This window comes from Lutra lutra, chromosome 4 (assembly GCF_902655055.1).
Source record: "Lutra lutra chromosome 4, mLutLut1.2, whole genome shotgun sequence".
NCBI classification, from domain to species: domain Eukaryota; kingdom Metazoa; phylum Chordata; class Mammalia; order Carnivora; family Mustelidae; genus Lutra; species Lutra lutra.
The window spans coordinates 195,795,001-195,813,184 of NC_062281.1; the positions used below are offsets into that span (position 1 = coordinate 195,795,001).

At 67.5% G+C, this 18,184-nt stretch overlaps 1 protein-coding gene across 4 annotated transcripts in view; it reads left to right on the forward strand.

Moving 5' to 3' along the window:
• MEGF6 (multiple EGF like domains 6) overlaps window positions 1-14,583 on the forward strand; it is an 83,990-nt gene extending 69,407 nt beyond the window's left edge. For 2 of the 4 annotated variants that reach the window (XM_047724244.1, XM_047724247.1), the window contains 23 exons: window positions 299-427; window positions 1,769-1,897; window positions 2,632-2,766; window positions 2,839-2,973; window positions 4,202-4,327; window positions 4,760-4,891; window positions 4,987-5,115; window positions 5,203-5,334; window positions 5,805-5,933; window positions 6,024-6,152; window positions 6,343-6,471; window positions 6,861-6,989; window positions 7,238-7,366; window positions 7,600-7,728; window positions 7,843-7,971; window positions 8,209-8,337; window positions 8,827-8,955; window positions 9,901-10,029; window positions 10,212-10,340; window positions 10,663-10,791; window positions 10,882-11,010; window positions 11,517-11,645; window positions 12,931-14,583. In XM_047724244.1, the coding sequence (XP_047580200.1) occupies window positions 299-427; window positions 1,769-1,897; window positions 2,632-2,766; window positions 2,839-2,973; window positions 4,202-4,327; window positions 4,760-4,891; window positions 4,987-5,115; window positions 5,203-5,334; window positions 5,805-5,933; window positions 6,024-6,152; window positions 6,343-6,471; window positions 6,861-6,989; window positions 7,238-7,366; window positions 7,600-7,728; window positions 7,843-7,971; window positions 8,209-8,337; window positions 8,827-8,955; window positions 9,901-10,029; window positions 10,212-10,340; window positions 10,663-10,791; window positions 10,882-11,010; window positions 11,517-11,645; window positions 12,931-12,995 (2,918 nt within the window). In that variant the 3' untranslated portion in view covers window positions 12,996-14,583. The remainder of the gene's footprint in view (window positions 1-298; window positions 428-1,768; window positions 1,898-2,631; window positions 2,767-2,838; window positions 2,974-4,201; window positions 4,328-4,759; window positions 4,892-4,986; window positions 5,116-5,202; window positions 5,335-5,804; window positions 5,934-6,023; window positions 6,153-6,342; window positions 6,472-6,860; window positions 6,990-7,237; window positions 7,367-7,599; window positions 7,729-7,842; window positions 7,972-8,208; window positions 8,338-8,826; window positions 8,956-9,900; window positions 10,030-10,211; window positions 10,341-10,662; window positions 10,792-10,881; window positions 11,011-11,516; window positions 11,646-12,930) is intronic. The other 2 variants (XM_047724246.1, XM_047724245.1) reach the window with 2 other exon arrangements.
• The last annotated feature ends 3,601 nt before the right edge of the window (window positions 14,584-18,184 follow it).

An 18,184-nucleotide genomic window follows, 5' to 3' on the forward strand; every position in this document is an offset into this window, starting at 1 on the left:
GCTCTCGCAGCCCCGGCGGGTGACACTGGGCCAGGCATACTGTGCTGGTCGGTCTCCCGGGCTCTGGCTGCTGAGAGCCCCGGTGAGAAGGTGGACGTGCCGGAGGTCGGGGGAGGGGATGTCTGCGTGGGGTGGGGCTGGGCCGAGGGCTCCAGTGCTGCAGCTGGGGGCTCTGGGCGGGGGCTTCTGAGCTGGGCGGCTTGCGCCCGGGGAGCGTGTCTCAGTGTCCCCAAGGGGCTGCCGGGACCACCGTCGTCTTGCAGGCTGGCGACCCTCACGCTTCACCGTGCCCCTGCAGCTTGCCCTCCGGATACCTTCGGGAAGAACTGTAGCCTCTCCTGCGGCTGCCGGAACGGCGGGACCTGCGACCCTGCGACGGGCGCCTGCCGCTGCCCTCCCGGGGTTGGTGGAGCCCGCTGTGAGGATGGTGGGTGCAGCCCCGTCCGGGACCCTGGAATGTCCCTGGGGTGGAGGGGATGGGACACGACCTCTCAGCGGGCGCTTTCTCCTGGCCTCCGGCCTTCAGGGAGCGGGAGGGGACGCAGCAGCGCAGTGAGGGCGGTGTGGCCTTCCCTCTGTTGGCTTTTCCTGGGGCCCAGCCGCAGCACACGGGAAGACTTGGCCGACTAGCACATCTGCCCTGGGGTCCCCTGCAAGGTAGTGAGCTCCCCGTTCCTGGAAGCATTCGAGTAGAGCTGTTTGGCGGCTGGGTGGGATTTGCCTGGTCCCATGGCTGCATGGGACAACCGTGTTGTCCTCTCGAACTGTGAAGTGTCTGCATGTTTGGAGGAATTTGTGGGTCCCCACAAGGGTCCCAGGTGACTGATGCTTTACCTTTAAGACCCTTAGAGTTCCGCCTCTTTGGTGGACACTGTAGCCAATGAGCTGAGAACTTCCCACTCAGCACGGGGGTAGTTTCAGTTCCTGGAACCTATTCCTGGGGCTTCGGATGGCAGCCTTGCGGGGCCGTCCTCCTCCCCCTCTGGTCAGACCTCGCGGCTCCTCCGCATCCCTGCCCTTCCCTTGGAAGCCCGCCGTGCGCGGGCAGCTGCACGGTGGGGCCGCGTCCTTCCAGCCCTTGCCTCTGCCTTCCCCTGTCTGGTTTCCTCTCCTTCCTCTTTTAAGGACACTCATGGGTTAGGATAACCCGGGGAAGTCTCACCAGCAGATCCTGGGGACTTAGGTGTGGACGTATTTCGGGGTGACTGTCTAGCTCCCTGTGGCCCTTCAGGAGGCAGGCCTGGGGCAGGACTGGGCCCGAGGGAGGTGCCTCGGGAAGGAAATCCAGATGCTCTCTCCTAGCCTGGGGCCCCCTGGGCTTGGTCCCGGGATGCTGGCCGGTTGAGGCTTCTCTGGGGGCCGGGGGGTGCTGGGTGACCACCGAGAAGTGGATGTCAGGATGCAGTAGGTGGGGTGGGACACAGGGTTTCAGGGTGAGGTCTCTGTGCATCTCCCACGCGTATGCTCAAGAACGTGCTTGGCTTCGCGCCCTGGGCCATCCTCCAGACCACAGACGCTGGGGAGACAGGCCAGCCGGGGCCGGTTGCCATATGCATGGCTCATCTTGGGTCTGCCCTGTCCTCGTGGTGCCCTTGTCTGCCCCCTGGGCCCCTCCCCATCTGGGATGCAGAGTCCTCAGGTGCTGGTGGCCCTGCCCAGGGGGCCTGGGCCCCTCCTAGCTCCTGTGCTGGGCACGGGGCCCCTCAGAGTATCGCCATGGGCGTGGGACGCGTGCGGGTGGGCACTCAAGGGGCCCGGCCTCCCGCAGGCTGCCCCAAGGGCTTCTACGGCCGGCAGTGCCACAAGAAGTGCCACTGCGCCGACCGTGGCCGCTGCCACCGCCTCTACGGGGCCTGCCTCTGTGGCCCGGGGCTCTACGGCCGCTTCTGCCACCTGGGTGAGTCCCCTGCCCTGGCCGCCGGCGTCTGGGGGGCGGGGCGGTGCTGCCACAGCAGGCCTGCACACTCCCGTGCCTTGCTGCCTGCACCCTGGCTCGGGAGGGACCCTTCCTTTGCAGAGGGCAATGCAGGGCTCAGCGGGGTCCCCCGCCTGGGACATGGGCCCCAGGGACCCAGAGCCATGTCCTCCGGACTTCAGGGTGCCTGGGGGGGGCGTGGTCCCCGCCTTCTGTCGCCCCTGGTCCCACAACCGGGCTAAGGGGTCAGCGACAGCTTGGGCAGGGGCAGACCTCCCTCGGAAGCTTCTGGGTTCGGGGCTCACCTTGGCTGTTGGGGTTTGCCGGCAGCAAGGGTGAGTCCTAAATCTCCAGTGGGGCTCCCTGAATCTCCAGGGGTTACCCAGGAGGAGTCACCCCTCCCTGGTGGGCTGTGGGGGAGATGTGGGTGATGAGCCGACTTCATCTGGGAGCTCCGTATGGTGCTTTGTAGAAGGATCATTTAAAACGGGGAGATGGGGATTCCGAGTCTCCTGGCTGGGAAGTGGTGGGACCCAGGGCAAGGACCTGGACTCCGTGGAGACCCGGTTTCTCATCTATGAAACCAGCACGGTGGTCCCAGTGGCTGGGGCGGGTGGTGCCTCTCTGCATGGCTTTCGGGGGCTGGAGACCCAGGAACCCAGGCGGGGCTCACGCACACAGGTAGGCAGCCCCCTGTCTTGGTTCTGTGGGTGCAGCCTGTCCGCCATGGGCCTTCGGGCCCGGCTGCTCCGAGGAGTGCCGCTGTGAGCAGCAGAACACGCTGGTCTGTGACGGGAGGGACGGCAGTTGCTCCTGCAAGGCCGGCTTCCGGGGCGAGCAGTGTCAGGACGGTGAGTGCAGGGGTGCGGGGTGGGGCCCCCGGCTGGCTGACCTTGCAGGTCCCTCTCTCCTCGCCCCTGCAGAATGCATGCCAGGCTTCTTTGGGCCTGGGTGCCTACAGGCGTGCACCTGTCCTCAGGGTGTGGCCTGTGACCCCGTCAGCGGCCAGTGCGGGAGGCCATGTCCAGCCGGCTATCAGGGGAAGGACTGTGGTCAAGGTCAGTGGCTGGCCCCAGCCCCCCGGAGTGCTGTGACCAGGACGGGGAGCCGCCAGGCCACCTGGCTCCACCCTCGTCACACAGTGGTGACTGCACACAGGTTGGCCTGTCCCTGTGACCATGGTCTGGGCTGCTGGGGCAGGAATGGTCTGTGTGCCCAGGGAAGGGGTCGCCTCCTCCAACGTTGTGTCCTCCCCCCCCCCAACTTGTTAGCTACAGTGTGCTCAGTGTGCTGTGACCCGGGGGCTGGCTCCCTGTCCTGGTGGGCCGGAGTCTGTGGGACCCGGGCAGCTGCTAGAGCGCAGGCTCGGGCTGGAGGTACGGCGCGGCGTGTGGCCTGTGATGAGGGCCGTCCACATGGCTGCGCTGGCCTGGGCTGCAGGGTGTGCGTGCAGAGCGGTGGGCCCGGCTGGGACTGGCTGGACTGCAGCCATCCTCTCCCCCAGGGCTATTTTGATCCTGGGGGCTCTGATCACAGCAGCTCCCTCCAGGGGCCGCGCCCGCCTTCCTGGGCAGGGCCGCCCAGGTTTCCCCGTGGGGCGGGCTGTGTGCAGGGTGGTCGTGGGGCAGGCTGTGTTCAGGGTGGTCGGGCTTCCAGCGAGGTGGGCAGGCAGGGCTCTGCCTGTCCCCGCAGGGAGGTGAGAGGCTCCGGGCCCCCACGTGCTTTGAGGCAGCCCTACTGTGGGCACAGAGCCCCTGGGCTGGTCCTTCTCAGAGGTCCTCTTTCCTTGGTCTCCTCTCTTCCCCAGGGTCTCACTGCCCCTCTGCTGGGCAGAAGAGGAGGGGGGCCCAGGCCTCCAGGTCCTCCACACCCTCTGAATGTGCCTGGCTCCCATGGCAGCAGCTGTCCTGCTAGAACAGGGCCATAGCCTGGAGTAGAGTGGTGTCTGCAGACCCCCACCTCACCCCACCCCACACTCTCTGGGGATCTGAGATGGGGGTAGACTTGTTCTCGGCTGGGTGGGGGAGGAAGGAGGGTGGAGCTGCTCCCAGGTTGGTGCAGGGTGCCCTCCAGGGTGCTGGGTGCCCACAGAGTCCATCCTGCACCCCCCTCTCCATGCACGGTCAGCCCAAGCAGGCCCCTCCCTGCCTGGGTGCCCCACGCTCTGCCTGCTCCTGAGATCCCCATGGTCACCTGGGGGACCCTGGCTGAGCCCATCAGCCCTGCTGGGGCAGGGGGGTGGCTCCACAAGGGGGTGGCTGAGGCCCTTCCTGTCCCTTCCTGCAGAGTGCCCGGGGGGGACATTTGGTGTGAACTGCTCGGGGTCCTGCTCCTGTGGAGGGGCACCCTGTGACCGGGTCACGGGGCAGTGTCTGTGCCCCCCAGGGAAGACGGGGGCCGACTGTGGGGCAGGTGAGTGGCCGTGGTGTCCTGTGATCCCTTCCCCTCCCTGTGCCCGCAAGTCTGGGGGGTCTCAGCCCTGGGCCCTGTTTGAGGTCCCGCAGCCTACAGACCCCAGGCCTGTCCTTAGCGGCTGAGAGCCCACACCGAACCACCCTTGGGTCTGCACTGACCTGGGAGCACCGGGAACCTGTCCGCACGTTGCCAGCCTGTCTCTCTGGGCCTATGGTTTGCCCTCCAGGCTGCCTGCCCACCACCCGTCCTGGGGCAGGGGCTCCTCTTCTGGGGGTGGTGCTGTGCGGCCCGCAGCCCAGGGAGGGGTTGGGGGTTCCCATGACCTGTTGTTCCCCCTCTCCTGGGCCGTGATGCAGGGTCAGCAGCCAAGTCAGACGGGGCCAGCGAGGCCCTAGGGGATACTGACTGGCTGGGGGGGGGGGGGTCTAGACTGTCCGGAGGGGCGCTGGGGGCTCGGCTGCCAGGAGATCTGTCCAGCGTGTGAGCACGGTGCCACGTGTGAGCCTGGGACTGGAGCCTGCCTGTGTCCCCCTGGTTACACAGGCAGTCGCTGCCAGGACCGTGAGTATGGGTCCCCCGACCCGCAGTGCGTAGCCCCGATCCTGTGCCCCCACTGCCCTGGCTGAGCCTCCCCTCCCCCCGCCCCCGGCCCGCAGCGTGCCCAGCAGGCTGGTTCGGGCCCGGCTGCCAGATGAGATGCTCCTGTGCCAATGATGGGCATTGCCACCCGGCGACGGGACGCTGCAGCTGTGCCCCTGGATGGACCGGCCTCAGCTGCCAGAGAGGTGGGTGGCCCAGGGCTCAGGGTGGGGGGCCAGAGGAGGGCCTGTGCTCGGCCAGGCCTGTGTGGGCTGACCAGCGCTCCATTGCAGCCTGTGACAGCGGGCACTGGGGACCCGACTGCAGCCAGCGCTGTGACTGCAGCCCAGGCCGCGGGAGCTGCGACGCGGTCAGTGGCCTGTGTGTGTGTGAGGCCGGCTACACAGGCCCGCAGTGTGAACAGCGTGAGTCCTGGGCCACCCACAGCCACACACCCCATGTGCATGCACGCCCACGCGCCCACGCATGCACGCACGCAAGTACCAGGGGCTCTGGTCCCGCCCTTCTGTCTGCGGGGCAGGCGGAGGGTCTCGCTCCCTGAGCTCCCTCAGCTCCCCGTGTCCCGTTGGGCCCAGGCTCCCCCGCCCCCCGCAGCCAACCCTGGTCTGTAAGGTCACCTGGAGCACCAGGCAGGGAGAGCAGGGACCTGGCACCGGGAGGAGGGGAGGACCGAGGGCCATGAGCTTCTGCATCTGTCCCCCACCGCCCCCCAGGCTGGGGCAGCTCCAGAGGCTACGCCTGGGGCTCCTACCTCCCCGGGTCGGAGGAGAGTGCCCCATGGTCCCCGCTCCCAGCCGGGATGACAGAGGTGCAGGCGCGTCTCAGTGGGTCTCCCCCACTCTGGCTGACCGTGGGCGGGGGCGGCATGTCTCAGGGTGTCCCCAGGGCCACTTTGGGCCGGGCTGTGGGCGGCAGTGCCAGTGTGAGCACGGGGCAGCCTGCGACCACGTCAGCGGGGCGTGCACCTGCCCGGCCGGCTGGAGGGGAACCTTCTGTGAACGCGGTGAGCTGGGGCGTGTGCCGGGGTGGAGGGCGGACCCCGCCACCCTGGACGTGGCCCATCACAGCCCCCCCGCCCCTCCGCTCTCCACAGCCTGCCCGGCGGGCTTCTTCGGCCTGGATTGCCGCGGCATCTGTGACTGTGCCGCCGGGGCCCCCTGTGACTCTGTGAGCGGCTCCTGCCTCTGCCCTGCCGGCCGCTGGGGCCCCCGCTGTGCGCAGGGTGCGTGAGGCCCAGGCCGCCCTGGGGGCTCCTGGAGACAGGCCGGGGCCTCCTCCTCCAGCTGCCAGGTGGCCACTTAGAGACCCGTTGGCCATGCTGAGGGGTGCCCAGGCCAGAGGAAGGGAAGCCTGCCCAGCTGCCCCAGGTCTGCGCAACCCCTCTGGCCCCTGACGTCCCCTCCCTCCTGCAGCCTGCCCTGCCCCCACCTATGGGCACAACTGCAGCCAGACCTGCTCCTGCTTCAACGGGGCGTCCTGTGACCCCGTCCACGGACAGTGCCGCTGCGGCCCTGGCTGGATGGGCCCCACCTGCCTAGAGCGTAAGCCCACCCCCACCCCAGGAACACCACCCCCTCCCCGCCGTGGGTCACACAGGTCACGTGGGCGTGGGATGCCGCAGGACAGGAGACTTGGCAGGAGTGGTGGGCAGGGGGGCCAGGGCCTGTTGCGCCCCACGGGGCACCTGGCACGATGAGGGGGAGGCAGGGAGGTGCCGAGCTCCCCAGGGCGGGGTTGGTGGGCCCAGGGTGGCCTGGGGTGGGTCGTCTTAGCGGCAGCCCTGGGAGAGGTCCTCCCTGTGAAGTCTGGTGCTGGGTTTTGGGGGGACCGGAAGGTGCAGAACCACCTGGGCTGCCTCTTGATGGGGGCGAGGCGTGGAGCCCGCTGGGCCGGGCCAGGCTGCTTGCTGTGAGCTGCTCCCCTCCCACAGCCTGCCCCACGGGCTTGTACGGCGACGGCTGTCAGCACACCTGCCTCTGCCAGCACGGGGGCACCTGTGACCCCATCTCAGGCCACTGCACATGCCCCGAGGGCTGGGCTGGCCTGGCCTGCGAGCAAGGTGAGCCTGGGTCAGGCAGAGGAGGAGGGGGATGGGGGGAGGGCCAGGGTGTCCGTCCTGGCTCACTCTCTACTCTCTGGGGGCATGGGGGGGCTTTCTGCAGGCGGGTCTACGCTGTGACCCTCCCCCAGGTCCCTCTCCTCCTCAAGGACAGGGGTCCAAGGCTCTGGGTGCGGGAGGCACCGGTGGGGTGGGGGTCTCCTGGGCCCTGGCGGCGTGGGGCACTCCTGGGGTACTGTGCCCTGCAGAGTGCTCCCCGGGGCACTTCGGAGCCGGCTGTGAGCACAGTTGCGGGTGTCTCAACGGCGGTGTCTGTGATGGGCGCTCAGGCCACTGCCTCTGCCCCGCCGGCTGGACCGGGGACAAGTGTCAGAGCCGTGAGTGGGCCGCATTGGGGGCTGGGGTGCAGAGGGGGCCCAGGAGGACCCACTGGTCCCGTCAGGGGGTGGCCTCAGCCTCGCTCCAGGGTGGAAGGCCCCATGAGGTGGTCCCTTGGCAAGTGGGGGCAGGGGCTGCCGTCCGAGCTCCCGGGGGTCTCCTGGGGGAGGGGTGGGGGGCGTCTGGCTCTCCTCGCACCCTGGGAGCCTCTGCCTCGCCTTGCCCACTGCAGCCTGTGCTGAGGGCACATTTGGGGCGCGCTGTGAGGAACGCTGTGCCTGCCGGCAGGGGGCCCCCTGCCACCACGTGACGGGGGCCTGCCTCTGCCCCCCGGGATGGAGAGGCTCGCAGTGTGAGAATGGTGAGCCCCTGGGCCCTGCCAGCACCCTTGGGTGGGACAGTTCTTGGCATGGGGATGGGGGTCCCTCCGGCTGCACCAGGGCTCCCCACCACCCCCCGCACTGGCTTCCTGCAGCCTGTCCGCGTGGCTGGTTCGGAGAGGCCTGTGCCCAGCACTGCCGGTGCCCACCCGACACCGCCTGCCACCACATCACTGGGGAGTGTCACTGCCCACCAGGCTCCACAGGTCCCGGCTGTGAGCAGGGTAGGTGACCCCACCCAGGGGGGCAGAGCTGCTGGTCATGGAGGCACACGGCCCCCGAGCTGCACCCGACCGCTCCACGCGGGGCCAGGACTGACCTCTCCCGCCCACACCCCAGCCTGCCCACCCAGCCCCTCTGGGTGGAGTTGTGGACGGAAGTGCCCGCTGGGCTGTCCTCAGGAGGGGCTGCTCATCCTAGAGGCTCACCCCAGCTTCTGGCACCTGCCCCTGTCCCTGCAGGGTGCCCCCTGGGGCGGTTTGGGCCTGGCTGTGAGAAGCACTGTGGTTGTCTCCCCGGGGCCTTCTGTGACGCAGCCACTGGGGCCTGCCTTTGTCCTGCCGGCTTCCTGGGGGCAGACTGCAGCCTGCGTGAGTGGCTGGGGAGGGAGGGTGTGCCTGCTCTCTGGGCCTTGGGGGTGGGGCCCCCTGACCGTCTGTCTTCTTGATTGTCCCACTGCGTTTGGCCGAAGGCTGGGCTGAGGTGGAGGGTGTCCGTGTGACACCAGTGTCCCTGCCGCCCGGCTCTGTTTCCTCCTCCCCACACCCTGCAGGGTCTTATGGACCTCTGTGCAGACGGAGGCCAGCTGGGCATCCCGCCGAGGACAGCGCCCTTCTCTGAGTTGTGGGGACTTCCCACGGGTTTGGGAAATTGGTTGGGCTGGTGGGAGTGGTTGGGGGCAACAGGGACTCACTGTCCCTGCAGAACTGGCCTGGCCTCCAGCCGAGCTGCGGGGGGAGGAGAGATGCCAGGGCGGGCAGGGGCAGGGGACGTCCCTGCAGCCCATCCTGTCTCTGGGTGATGTGGCACAGAGAAGGAGAGCCGGCAGGGCTGGCCACCGTCCTCTTTCCTCCCAGCAGGCTGTCCACAGGGCCGCTTCGGTCCTGGCTGTGCCCACGTATGCCGGTGCGGGCAGGGAGCAGTGTGTGACCCGGTGACTGGCAGCTGCTCCTGTCCCCCCGGGAGGACTGGCGTCCACTGTGAGCACGGTGAGCGCCCACTCTGCCTGCCTGTCGTCTCTCACAGATGCCGTGGCATCAGCCCTCAGTGGAGGCTGATGAGGAGAAGCCGTCGGTTCCGAGGGGAGATCCAGGTTCTCGAGCCAGGGGTGCATTCGGCCAGTTGCCTCCGCTGATCCCGTCAAGCCGCTGGCAGGGGCCGGACACTGTCCACCCATAGCCTCTGAGCTGGAGGGTCCGGCGGCTGTTTTGTCTGAGGACGGGGCCAGCTGCCCAGCTCAAGTCCTGTGGCTCTTTCTGCTGGGCCCAGAGGCCAGGGACCCCAGGAGGAGGGAGGCCTGGAGCACAGGGTGTGGTGGGGGAAAGGAGCAGTCATGGGGCTCCTGCCCGTGATGGCAGTCCTGGGCCCCATGACCCCATGGCCCCTTGGCCTGGCTCCCACCCCCCGGTCCCTGGTAGGTCAGAGCACTCTGCCAGTCTTTGGGCCTCATCAAGGAGTCAGCGACACTCCCACTGACCCCCTAGGTCTTCGCCCGTGGCAGCAGAGTTCTAACCGCTCGGGCCTGGCACAGCCAGGCTGTGTCCTCACGTCCGGGAACCTACAGCAGCTGCACGTCCGGGAACCTACAGCAGCTGTGGGCCAGATTATGACAGGGGCTGTCTGGAGAGCCTAGCAGCCTGGCCTCCTCAGCCTGGAGGATGGGCCTGTGCGGAGGCCACCACCTCCAGGAAGGCTGCCCTGATCAGCTTCTGCCAGCTGGGCAGGCACTCTCCGCCCCTCCTCAGTGCTCAGCCAGGCCTGGCATTTGCGGAGAAGAGGGATGAGTGGGCAAGACACGGCTGCTATCTGCTCCCTGGCACGTGTGGGGCAGAGACTAGCCCCAGGAAGTGTTTGTTGAGTGAAGGTGGTGGGGACATGTCCCCAGAGCGTGTCCAGTCCCGGAGCTCTGACTGGTGCCTGACTTCTGCCCCCAGGCTGCCCTCAGAACCGGTTTGGCGTGAGCTGTGAGGGCGTGTGCTCCTGCAGGAACGGGGGCCTATGCCACGCGGCCAACGGCAGCTGCTCCTGTGGCCTGGGTTGGACGGGGCCGCGCTGTGAGCTGGGTGAGCCGGCAGACTGAGCCCTGTTTGGGGGGGGGCTCTGGACCCCCGGGGAGAGCACAGGGCCGCTGTGGGGGCTGGGCGAGACCCCCCAAGGTCGTGAGAGTCAGGCTAGTGCCCGGGGACCGCCCCCGGGTCCCCTGCTCCTCCGCTGCGGGAGACCGACCTGCGAGCTCCCTCCTCAGCCTGCCCTCCCGGTCGCTACGGGGCCGCCTGCCGCCTGGAGTGTTCTTGCCAGAACAACGGCACGTGCGAACCCACCACCGGCACCTGCCACTGCGGCCCTGGCTTCTACGGCCAGGCCTGCCAGCACCGTGAGTCCTGGGGCGGCGACCCCGGCCCCCGTGGCTGCTCCTCCTGCGTGGGAGATCAGGGCCCATGTGGGCTTTCATAGCGAGGGCCGCTGTCCCTTTCTCTCCCGGTGGCGGCCCATGAGATAAGGCCTGGCTCCATTCCCCGTGGGACTCCTCTGGCTCAGGGTCCCACGAGAGCAGGTGAACCTCCCACTGGAGCCCCAGACTTGATGGGGGGGATCCAGGCCCAGGTGGGAGAAAGGGCGAGCACGAGCCCCTGAACCAGGACCTTTGCTCACTGGGGGCGGACTGAGGTAAGGGCTCTAACAGGGTTGTCCTTCAGCCTGTCCCCCTGGCTTCCACGGGGCTGGCTGCCGGGCCGTGTGTGAGTGTCAGCATGAAGCCCCTTGTCACCCCGTCAGCGGTCAGTGTGTCTGCCCTGCCGGCTTCTCTGGCCAGCTCTGCGAGAGGGGTGAGTGCTCTGTGTTCCCATGTGCTCCCCTGGCCTTGCCGTGTTGGGTAGGGGACAGGAAGGGATGCTGAGTCCACTGTCCCCCACCAGGGTGTGAACCAGGCTCTTTTGGAGAGGGCTGCCACCAGCGCTGTGACTGCGAGGCAGGGGCACCCTGTGACCCCGTTACCGGCCAGTGCCTGTGTCCCCCAGGGCGCACAGGGGCCGCCTGTAACCTCGGTGAGTCTGGGGTCCCGCTCAGTAGGGCACGGGTGCGGGTCTCTGCTGGTGGAGAAGATTGTTTGTGCAGGGGGGCCCCTGCCCTCCAGTGCCAGTCCCGGCCTTCTGTACGGGGGTGCCCAGCGTGGGGCTCCTGCTCTGGGATGTCAAGGGCTCCTGCTCTATGGCCGGAACGGGAGCCCCGTGAGGTGGGAAGGAGCCTCCTGACCTGCCAGCCTGCTTGGACATCGAAGGGCCTGTCCACGGCAGGCTGTGCACCTGACCTTGCCGTGGTGGGCTCGCCTTGACCTGGGGCATCCCTGATGGCCCGGCCCCCTTTGTCAGCCCTGGGCTGGGCAGGTGCCCAGGACCTGGCGCTTTCCCGTGTGGGAGCTCACACAGGGCAGGAAGAGTGAGGCCCAAGAGGCCTCTGCTTCCTCCACCCCTCCACAGAGGGCCTGGGGTGCCCTGGCCAGAGCAGGCAGGATGGCCCTCAGGCCGTCTCTCCCCCTCCCTCCCGCCTGTAGATTGCGCAGCGGGCTTCTTCGGGCCGGGCTGTGTCCTGCGCTGTGGCTGCGGGGCTGAGGCGGCCTGTGACCCCGTCACCGGGTGGTGCCACTGTGCGGACGGCTACCTGGGACCCACCTGCCAGCAAGGTGAGTCAGGCTCCCGAGGGGAAGGCAGGAAGACAACCGGCTCCCCAGTCCCGCCACGGCGAGAACCCGTCCCTCCACCCCACACACCGGGCTGAGCGGCCAGGCCAGCTGGCGAGAACGTGGCTGTCCCCGCCGGTGTGCTTGGCTCCTCAGGGGCGGGGAACACGTGCTGGACCTCAGGGCAGGGTTCTGCCGCCCCGTGGGCTGGGCCGGACAGTCCAGTGTAGCCGGGCGCTGACCTGGCCCCCCACCCCTCCCTGCCTTGCCCTGCGTGTGTGTGAGCCCGTGCACGCGTGGGCTCGTCTGCGTGCTGAGCCCTGTGTGTGTGCACACCAGTGCCCGCCGGCTCCCGCGCCAGCCCTGGGTGGGGGGGTTGCCGTGACAGCGGCTTGGCCTCTTGGCCCCCACGGCCCCCACAAGTCTGCAAGCAGAACTCGGGGTGCCCCTGGAGCCTCCCAGTCAGCTCGCCCAGGCCGCCGAAGGGAGGGGAGATGTGCTGGGAGGGTGGCGTCCCGGGCCGCTGTGTAGTCAGGGGAAGCCAGCAGCCAGGTGGGGAGTGGGGAACCCCACCTGCGGGCTGGATGTTGTATACGCGTGTTTTTGAGCCTGGCAGCCCAGGCCTGGCTGTTAGGAGCCCTGGGGCGGGTCCCACTGCGGCCGCGGGCAGGGTGCCGGCTGCGGCCAGAGCGCCCCCATGGCGGCACCTGGTGGTCAGGTGTGGTACTGCATGGCAGCCCCGGGCCGTCCGGGCTACTGGGACATGTAGCTGGGGTCTGGGCCCTGGTTGTCACCCTTCAGGCCAGTGGGAAGGAGGAGAGGCAGGGCTGCGCTGCCTTGCAGTCCTGGGCCCTGCCCCCTGCCCTGGAGTGGACTGGCCGGCTTCTTGTAGAGCCCCCGCCATGCTGCTGGGCTGGGGGCACTGGGAGCGTTCATCTGGGGAGGGAGGAGCCCTGCTGTTGGCATGGGTGTGAGCAGGGCACAGGCTGTGCTGGGGAGGACGCTGCAGGCCTGGGTGAGAGAATGGCCTTGCATTTGGGGTATCACGGGCCTGTGACCAGCGACGGAGGCCAGAGGACGGATGAGGACTGCGCACTAGCACACAGCGCGGGCCCCGCGGGGCAGCGGGCGAGCCACAACCTGGACCTCCCAGATGAGGCAGAGGCTGGGGAGGGAGGAGGGGCCGGGCTGCCAGGGCAGGAGGGGACACGGGAGGTGTGAGCCCAGAACTCCAGCAGCTTCGAGAGTTTCCACCTGCCATGGCGCTGACCTTTTCCCGTGTCTACAGCAGCCTCACAGCCGGCGTCTCACCGACCAGCACCGGGGCTCAGCAGCGGGGCCGAGAAGCACTAGCTCAGAGACAGCCCCCAAGCAGGCCCGTCTTCCAGGCACCTTGGCGACGACTGACGAGGGCGCCTGTGGGCCGGCCAGGACTCAGCCCAGACTGCCCGGCCCTGCAGCCTCTCGCTGGGCAAGGGGAGGGAGGCCCCACCTGGCCCAGCTCCAGGGAGCCCAGGCGGTGGGCCCGGCCTCCGGCTGCACAGCCACACAGCCACACAGCTGCAGGGGCCGCAGGAGCTGGGGAAGCCCTCCCCCCACCCCCCTGCCACCCCCTCCGCGACCCTGGGTGGGGACTGAGGGCAGGCGCAGGCGCAGAGAGGGGTCCCTGCGCTCTGGGCAGGTTCTTCTGGTGCTAGGCCCTGGGACTGCCGTGCTCAGCCCGGCCACCTGCCGTCGTAGCCCGCTGTGTTTATGGGCGGCTGACCACGTCCGCTGCACCCCTGGGCCCTGGAGTGCTGCCTGTCCCTGCCTGTGCCCCAGGAAACCCTGCTGCGGGACTTTGGGGCCCCGTGGGGTCGCTGGGCACGAGCTCCGGTACATGTGCAACCCAGAAACCCAAGAAAGAAGCCGCCACTTCCTCGTGGCCTGTGCTGTTGTTGCTTTGGGCTCACTGTGCGGCCCTTCCAGTGCGCCTGCAGGAGTGTGTTGGGACAGGAACCTCCTCCAGACCAGGGAGGCACCACAGCCCCCCCCCCGCCCCATCTGGTCCCTGCCCCTCTCTGGGGGTGGGGTGGACATGAGAGCTGGGGTCTGTCCAGGTTCCTGGTGCTCTTGGGGGGCACATGGGAGCTGGTCTGTGTGTGGGAGCGTGGCCCCGCGGGGAGGAGGCTGGCCCGAGGGCAGGGGTGACGACATGTCTTCAGGGAGTGTACAGTGGAGGGGGTGACGAGCATCCCGGGGGCGGGTGGCCAGTGGACTGGGTTGGACCCAGATGGCCCCACCGGGCACTTAGGGTTTGAGCTGTAGCCCCTGCGTCCCCCCCAGCACCAGCCTAGCTGGCGGTTATCCTCAAGGCAGAGGGTCTGGTGGAGCAAAATGAGGGGGTTCTAGCAGCCCGTCGGTCTCCTTAACCAACTAGGGAACTGCCCGTCCATGAAAATGTCAGTGGGCTGTGTCCAGGCTTTCCAGTAAGTGGAATGAATGCTCCCGGAGGGGACAGGGTGCCAGGCTGGTGATCAGGCTGGAGAAGCCGTCCTGGGAGGAGCAGTGGGGAGGGCGGCCCGGGGGCTGGACAGCGGGTTCTGCCATCTGGGTGCTCTGCTGGGAGGCGGCAGGGAGGCTGGGAGGAAGAGGATGCCGGAGAGGAAGGCTAATGGAAGTGGGGGAGGAGAGGTGTTAGCCTCTGGTGAGGCTTTAGAGCAAGAAGAGAAGCAGGTATGGGAAGCAAACACGGGAGCGATCTCAGACAGAAGCACTGGATGTGGCAGAACTGGAGTGAGAAAGCCACAATGTAAGGAACTTTAAGGAAATGACCAGCAAGGAGGGGTCCTAAAAGGCCCAGGAAAGGACGGAAACCTGCGTGTCAGACTTGAAACTCTGGAAACGATGACAGCGACGTTCTGTTCTCAAAGCACCAAAGAAAAATTTCTGGAACTCGAAAGTGTGTTCGAGTGTCTGAGAAACAAAGCCAGGGTTACTCCTGGGGGCTGACCTTGGAGCCGGAGCTGAAACCCTGGCCGGGGCATGCTTGCCAGCAGGGACGGCGGGAAACGCGTCCGCTCGTGGCAAAGGAGAATGAAACATTCACCGTGACTGACCACAGAGGCTCGGGAGCAGGGGTGGGGAGAGCGTGCTGTGTCCCTACCTGCTGGGGAGGCACGTGACAGACCCAGGGTGTGGGCGGGGGGAGGGCCCCTGAGTGCATTCGCCTCCCAGTCAGGCAGGCCTGCTCCCTGCAGGAACGCTGGCGGGCTGGGCAGCCTTTCAGCCCCTGGAGGGCCTGTCCTCGCCGGGGCGGAAGGTGGGAGGGAGGACCAGTAGGGTGAGGACGTAGATCGCAAAGCCCATGCATGGGGACAAGGGACGGTCAGAACCCAGGTCCCAGGGTGGTCTTAGACCCTGCTCGACGGCATCTTAATGGTGAAAGATACCCCAGAAGGCTGGACGTAGACGCATGCTAGGTAAATGAGAAGAGAGCTGGGCTACGAGCTCCGGTGTTTCAGGGTGAAACCTGGGAATCCGCGTGCGGACGTCAGCTCGGGACAGCGGAGGCTCGGAATTCCCAGAACGGAGGCTGGAGCAGCTGGAAAGAAACCGTACCAGCTGGGGAGGCTGACGTGCTCTTGAAAACACAATAAATAAGGCAGACAGGCCACGGGCCACGAGAGAAGTCTAGTAAGCTTCAGCACACGGGACACAGTCAAGCTCACAGCCGTGTGTTCGTGCTGTTCTGCGCACAGAACTCACGTGTGTGTGTGTAGGTGTCGCCGTCACACATGGGGCCCCGCGGCACTGAATGGCTGTCTAGATGGGGCCCCGCTTGCTCTGTGCTGGACCCCCACCCCCCGGGATGGATGGGGGCCTGGGTAGGGCCCTGTAAACGCTGTGGAAAGAGCGAACAGCTTCCCCGGTGGGGGGGGACTGGACGCCAGCATGTGTCCCGCCCCTGCCCCCCATCCCTCCCAGCAGTGCTTCCCAAGCCCCACTGGGTGAGAGCTAGAAACTAGGATGGGAGGCTGTGGGGAAGAGAACCCTGCCCGGGGGCCCAGGACGCAGAAGGGCCCACAGACGAACGAGCAGGACTAGGCGTGAGCGGGGTGAAAGTGTGGCCGTCCCAGGAAGCGCGTAGAACCCAGGAAGGGTGACAGAGCTTCAGCAGAGGCTGTGACCAACCAGGAAACCGCACAGGTACGACATCGTTCAACATGGCAGCAAGACCCATCCGTGCCCGCGGTTTATCAGGCAAAAGGACACACAGAGCCCTGAACCCTGCCAGGGGTGGAGGGCCCCCAATCTGGTGTGACCCCAGGCCCGAGCGCACCCTGCGAGGGGCTGACAGGTGATGGCTGGGGGAACGGGGTAGGGGTGTCTAACACGGGCCGGGGCTGACAGGACAGGTGGCAGTAACCAAGGGTGACAATGCAGTGTGTGGAGGTCATGGACACCCAGGGCCCCTGAAGGTCTGGATGGAGACACCGACCTGCACGCCTAAGGGGCAAGGGGCAGTGGGTCTGGGGGCTCTCGTCGTGGCGAGGGCATGGGGAGCCCCAGGCACTGCTGGGGTGCCACTGTGGGCACCGGGAGGTACCAGATGTCTTTAGGGCCTGGGCCCGCCAGCCACCCGGGCCCTCGAGGGAAGTGGGTCCTCCCTGCAGAAAGGCCCCAGAATGTTCTGCAGTGGTCCTAGCAGCAAGTGGGTGGTCTGGGACAACGTGGTGTCTGTTCCCTCCCGGGACGGCGGACGCCATAGGAAGCCGTGATGGCCGCCCACCCCGCAGCGGGCAGAGGCTCTTGGGGCCCGTTTCCCCGCCTGCGACAAACAGGGCTGTGCGGCTGGCTGGGGGAGGGGCTGGGCTAGAGGCCTCTGGAGACCCCTGCCCAGCCCAGCAGGTGTGGGTTCTCCCCAGGACGCCCTGGTGTCTGGGGGTGGTGGGGGGATGAAGGGGGGTGGAGGGATCCTTTAAGGCCTTAAGACCAGCTCTGCTGGAAGATAAATCAGAGCAGGCTCTGCTTGGGAAGGGCCAGGGTCCAGGCTGGCCTGCTCTGCCTCCAGTAAGGGACCCCAGGCTGAGCAGAGGCCCTCAGGGGGTATCGAGTGGGCACTGGTGCTGGGGGAAGCCCTGGCTTTCCTCTCTTCACCTTCCACCTGCCTGGGCTCCTCCAGACGTTAGCAGCCAGGCCCTGTGCTTCCTGATCCCTCTTTGAAGGGTGTCTGTTCCGCACTGGACGGCTCTGCCCTCCCTGGGGGGACCCAGCACCCCAAGCATCCCGGGTTCTCTCCCCCCCCCCCCCCCGGCTGAGCATTCTTCCTGCTTGCTGGGGGGGAGGGGTAGAGGAGGCGTCAGCCACTCTGCAGACGGAGGAGGACCCAAGGCTGGGTCCTGGCGTTAGGTCAGGACATTAAGGGCCGTCCAAACCCTCCCTGCTCCATTCGCTGAACACGCCCTGGCCCGAGGACGGCTGTAGGCTGGGGGTCCGCGGTGAGAGCCAGCAGGCGGGTCACCCCGCTCCTGCCGGGCACACACACACCTGCACAAACACGGCTGTGCGCCCGTGCCCTGTCCTGGTGGCCCCCTCACCCCCGCCGGGCTCTGGGAAAGGAGCTGGGAGGTGACCCACCCCTCAGGTGGGCCAGTCGCAGTCCCAGTCGGACAGGGAGTGGGAGGAGCTCCTGGGGCCGCTTCCAGAGAAGCCCCGCCCTGTCGCCAGCCCTGAAACCTGACCTGTCCCATCCCCCATCACGCAGAGTCCCCGCCCAGGACAGCGGGGATTTGACCTCCGCCGGGCCCTTCCGACTGCCTGAGGCCACGGACGTCCCCTCCGAGGTCGGTGGGGAGGCGCTGCCCACCCCCACCCCCACCCCAGGTGCCGAATTCCTTCTCCTCCAAGATTCCTCGGGCAGGGCTCAGGGCAGCACCGCCTCCTCCGCACTTGGACCTCGCACTAGCTCCGTCTCCAGGAGGCCCGGGTGGGGCAGAGGGCCGGGTCCCATCACTCACTGCCCGCAGGTAATGGGGAGCCACGCTCCTGGCTTCAGACTGGGCAGATCCTCCTAATGCCCGGAGCTGCCACTGCAAAGACAGCACTGCCCCCGCCTAGTGGCCCTGGACCGGGGACAGACCAATCGCAGGACTGGCAGGACATGACCCAGCCTTCCTTGCCTTGCCTAGCAGCCCAGAGCCCAGGCTGGCCTGCCCTCCCCACCTGCACGTGCACGGCCGGGGGGAGCAGATGGGCTGAGGGAGGTGGGGACTAGGGGACATAGTAGCAGGGTCCCCAGTCCCACTGGCCAGGCTGAGCCTTGCAAGGGAGAGTGTGGGGATAGGGGTCAGGAGTCCCTGGCCTTGCCCTGCACCCTTCATGTGGATAGTCAGGCCAAGGCCACAGAGGAGCAGGGGGGACCACGAACAAGGGGTTCTCCTGAGGCCCCAGGACCCACCACAGGTGCCACACCCGGGAGCCAGGCCTGGCCCTCGGCACCTTGGGGCTTCCGCAGGTACTCAAACGGCGTCCTCCTGGGCAGGTTGCTAGGGAGATCCAGG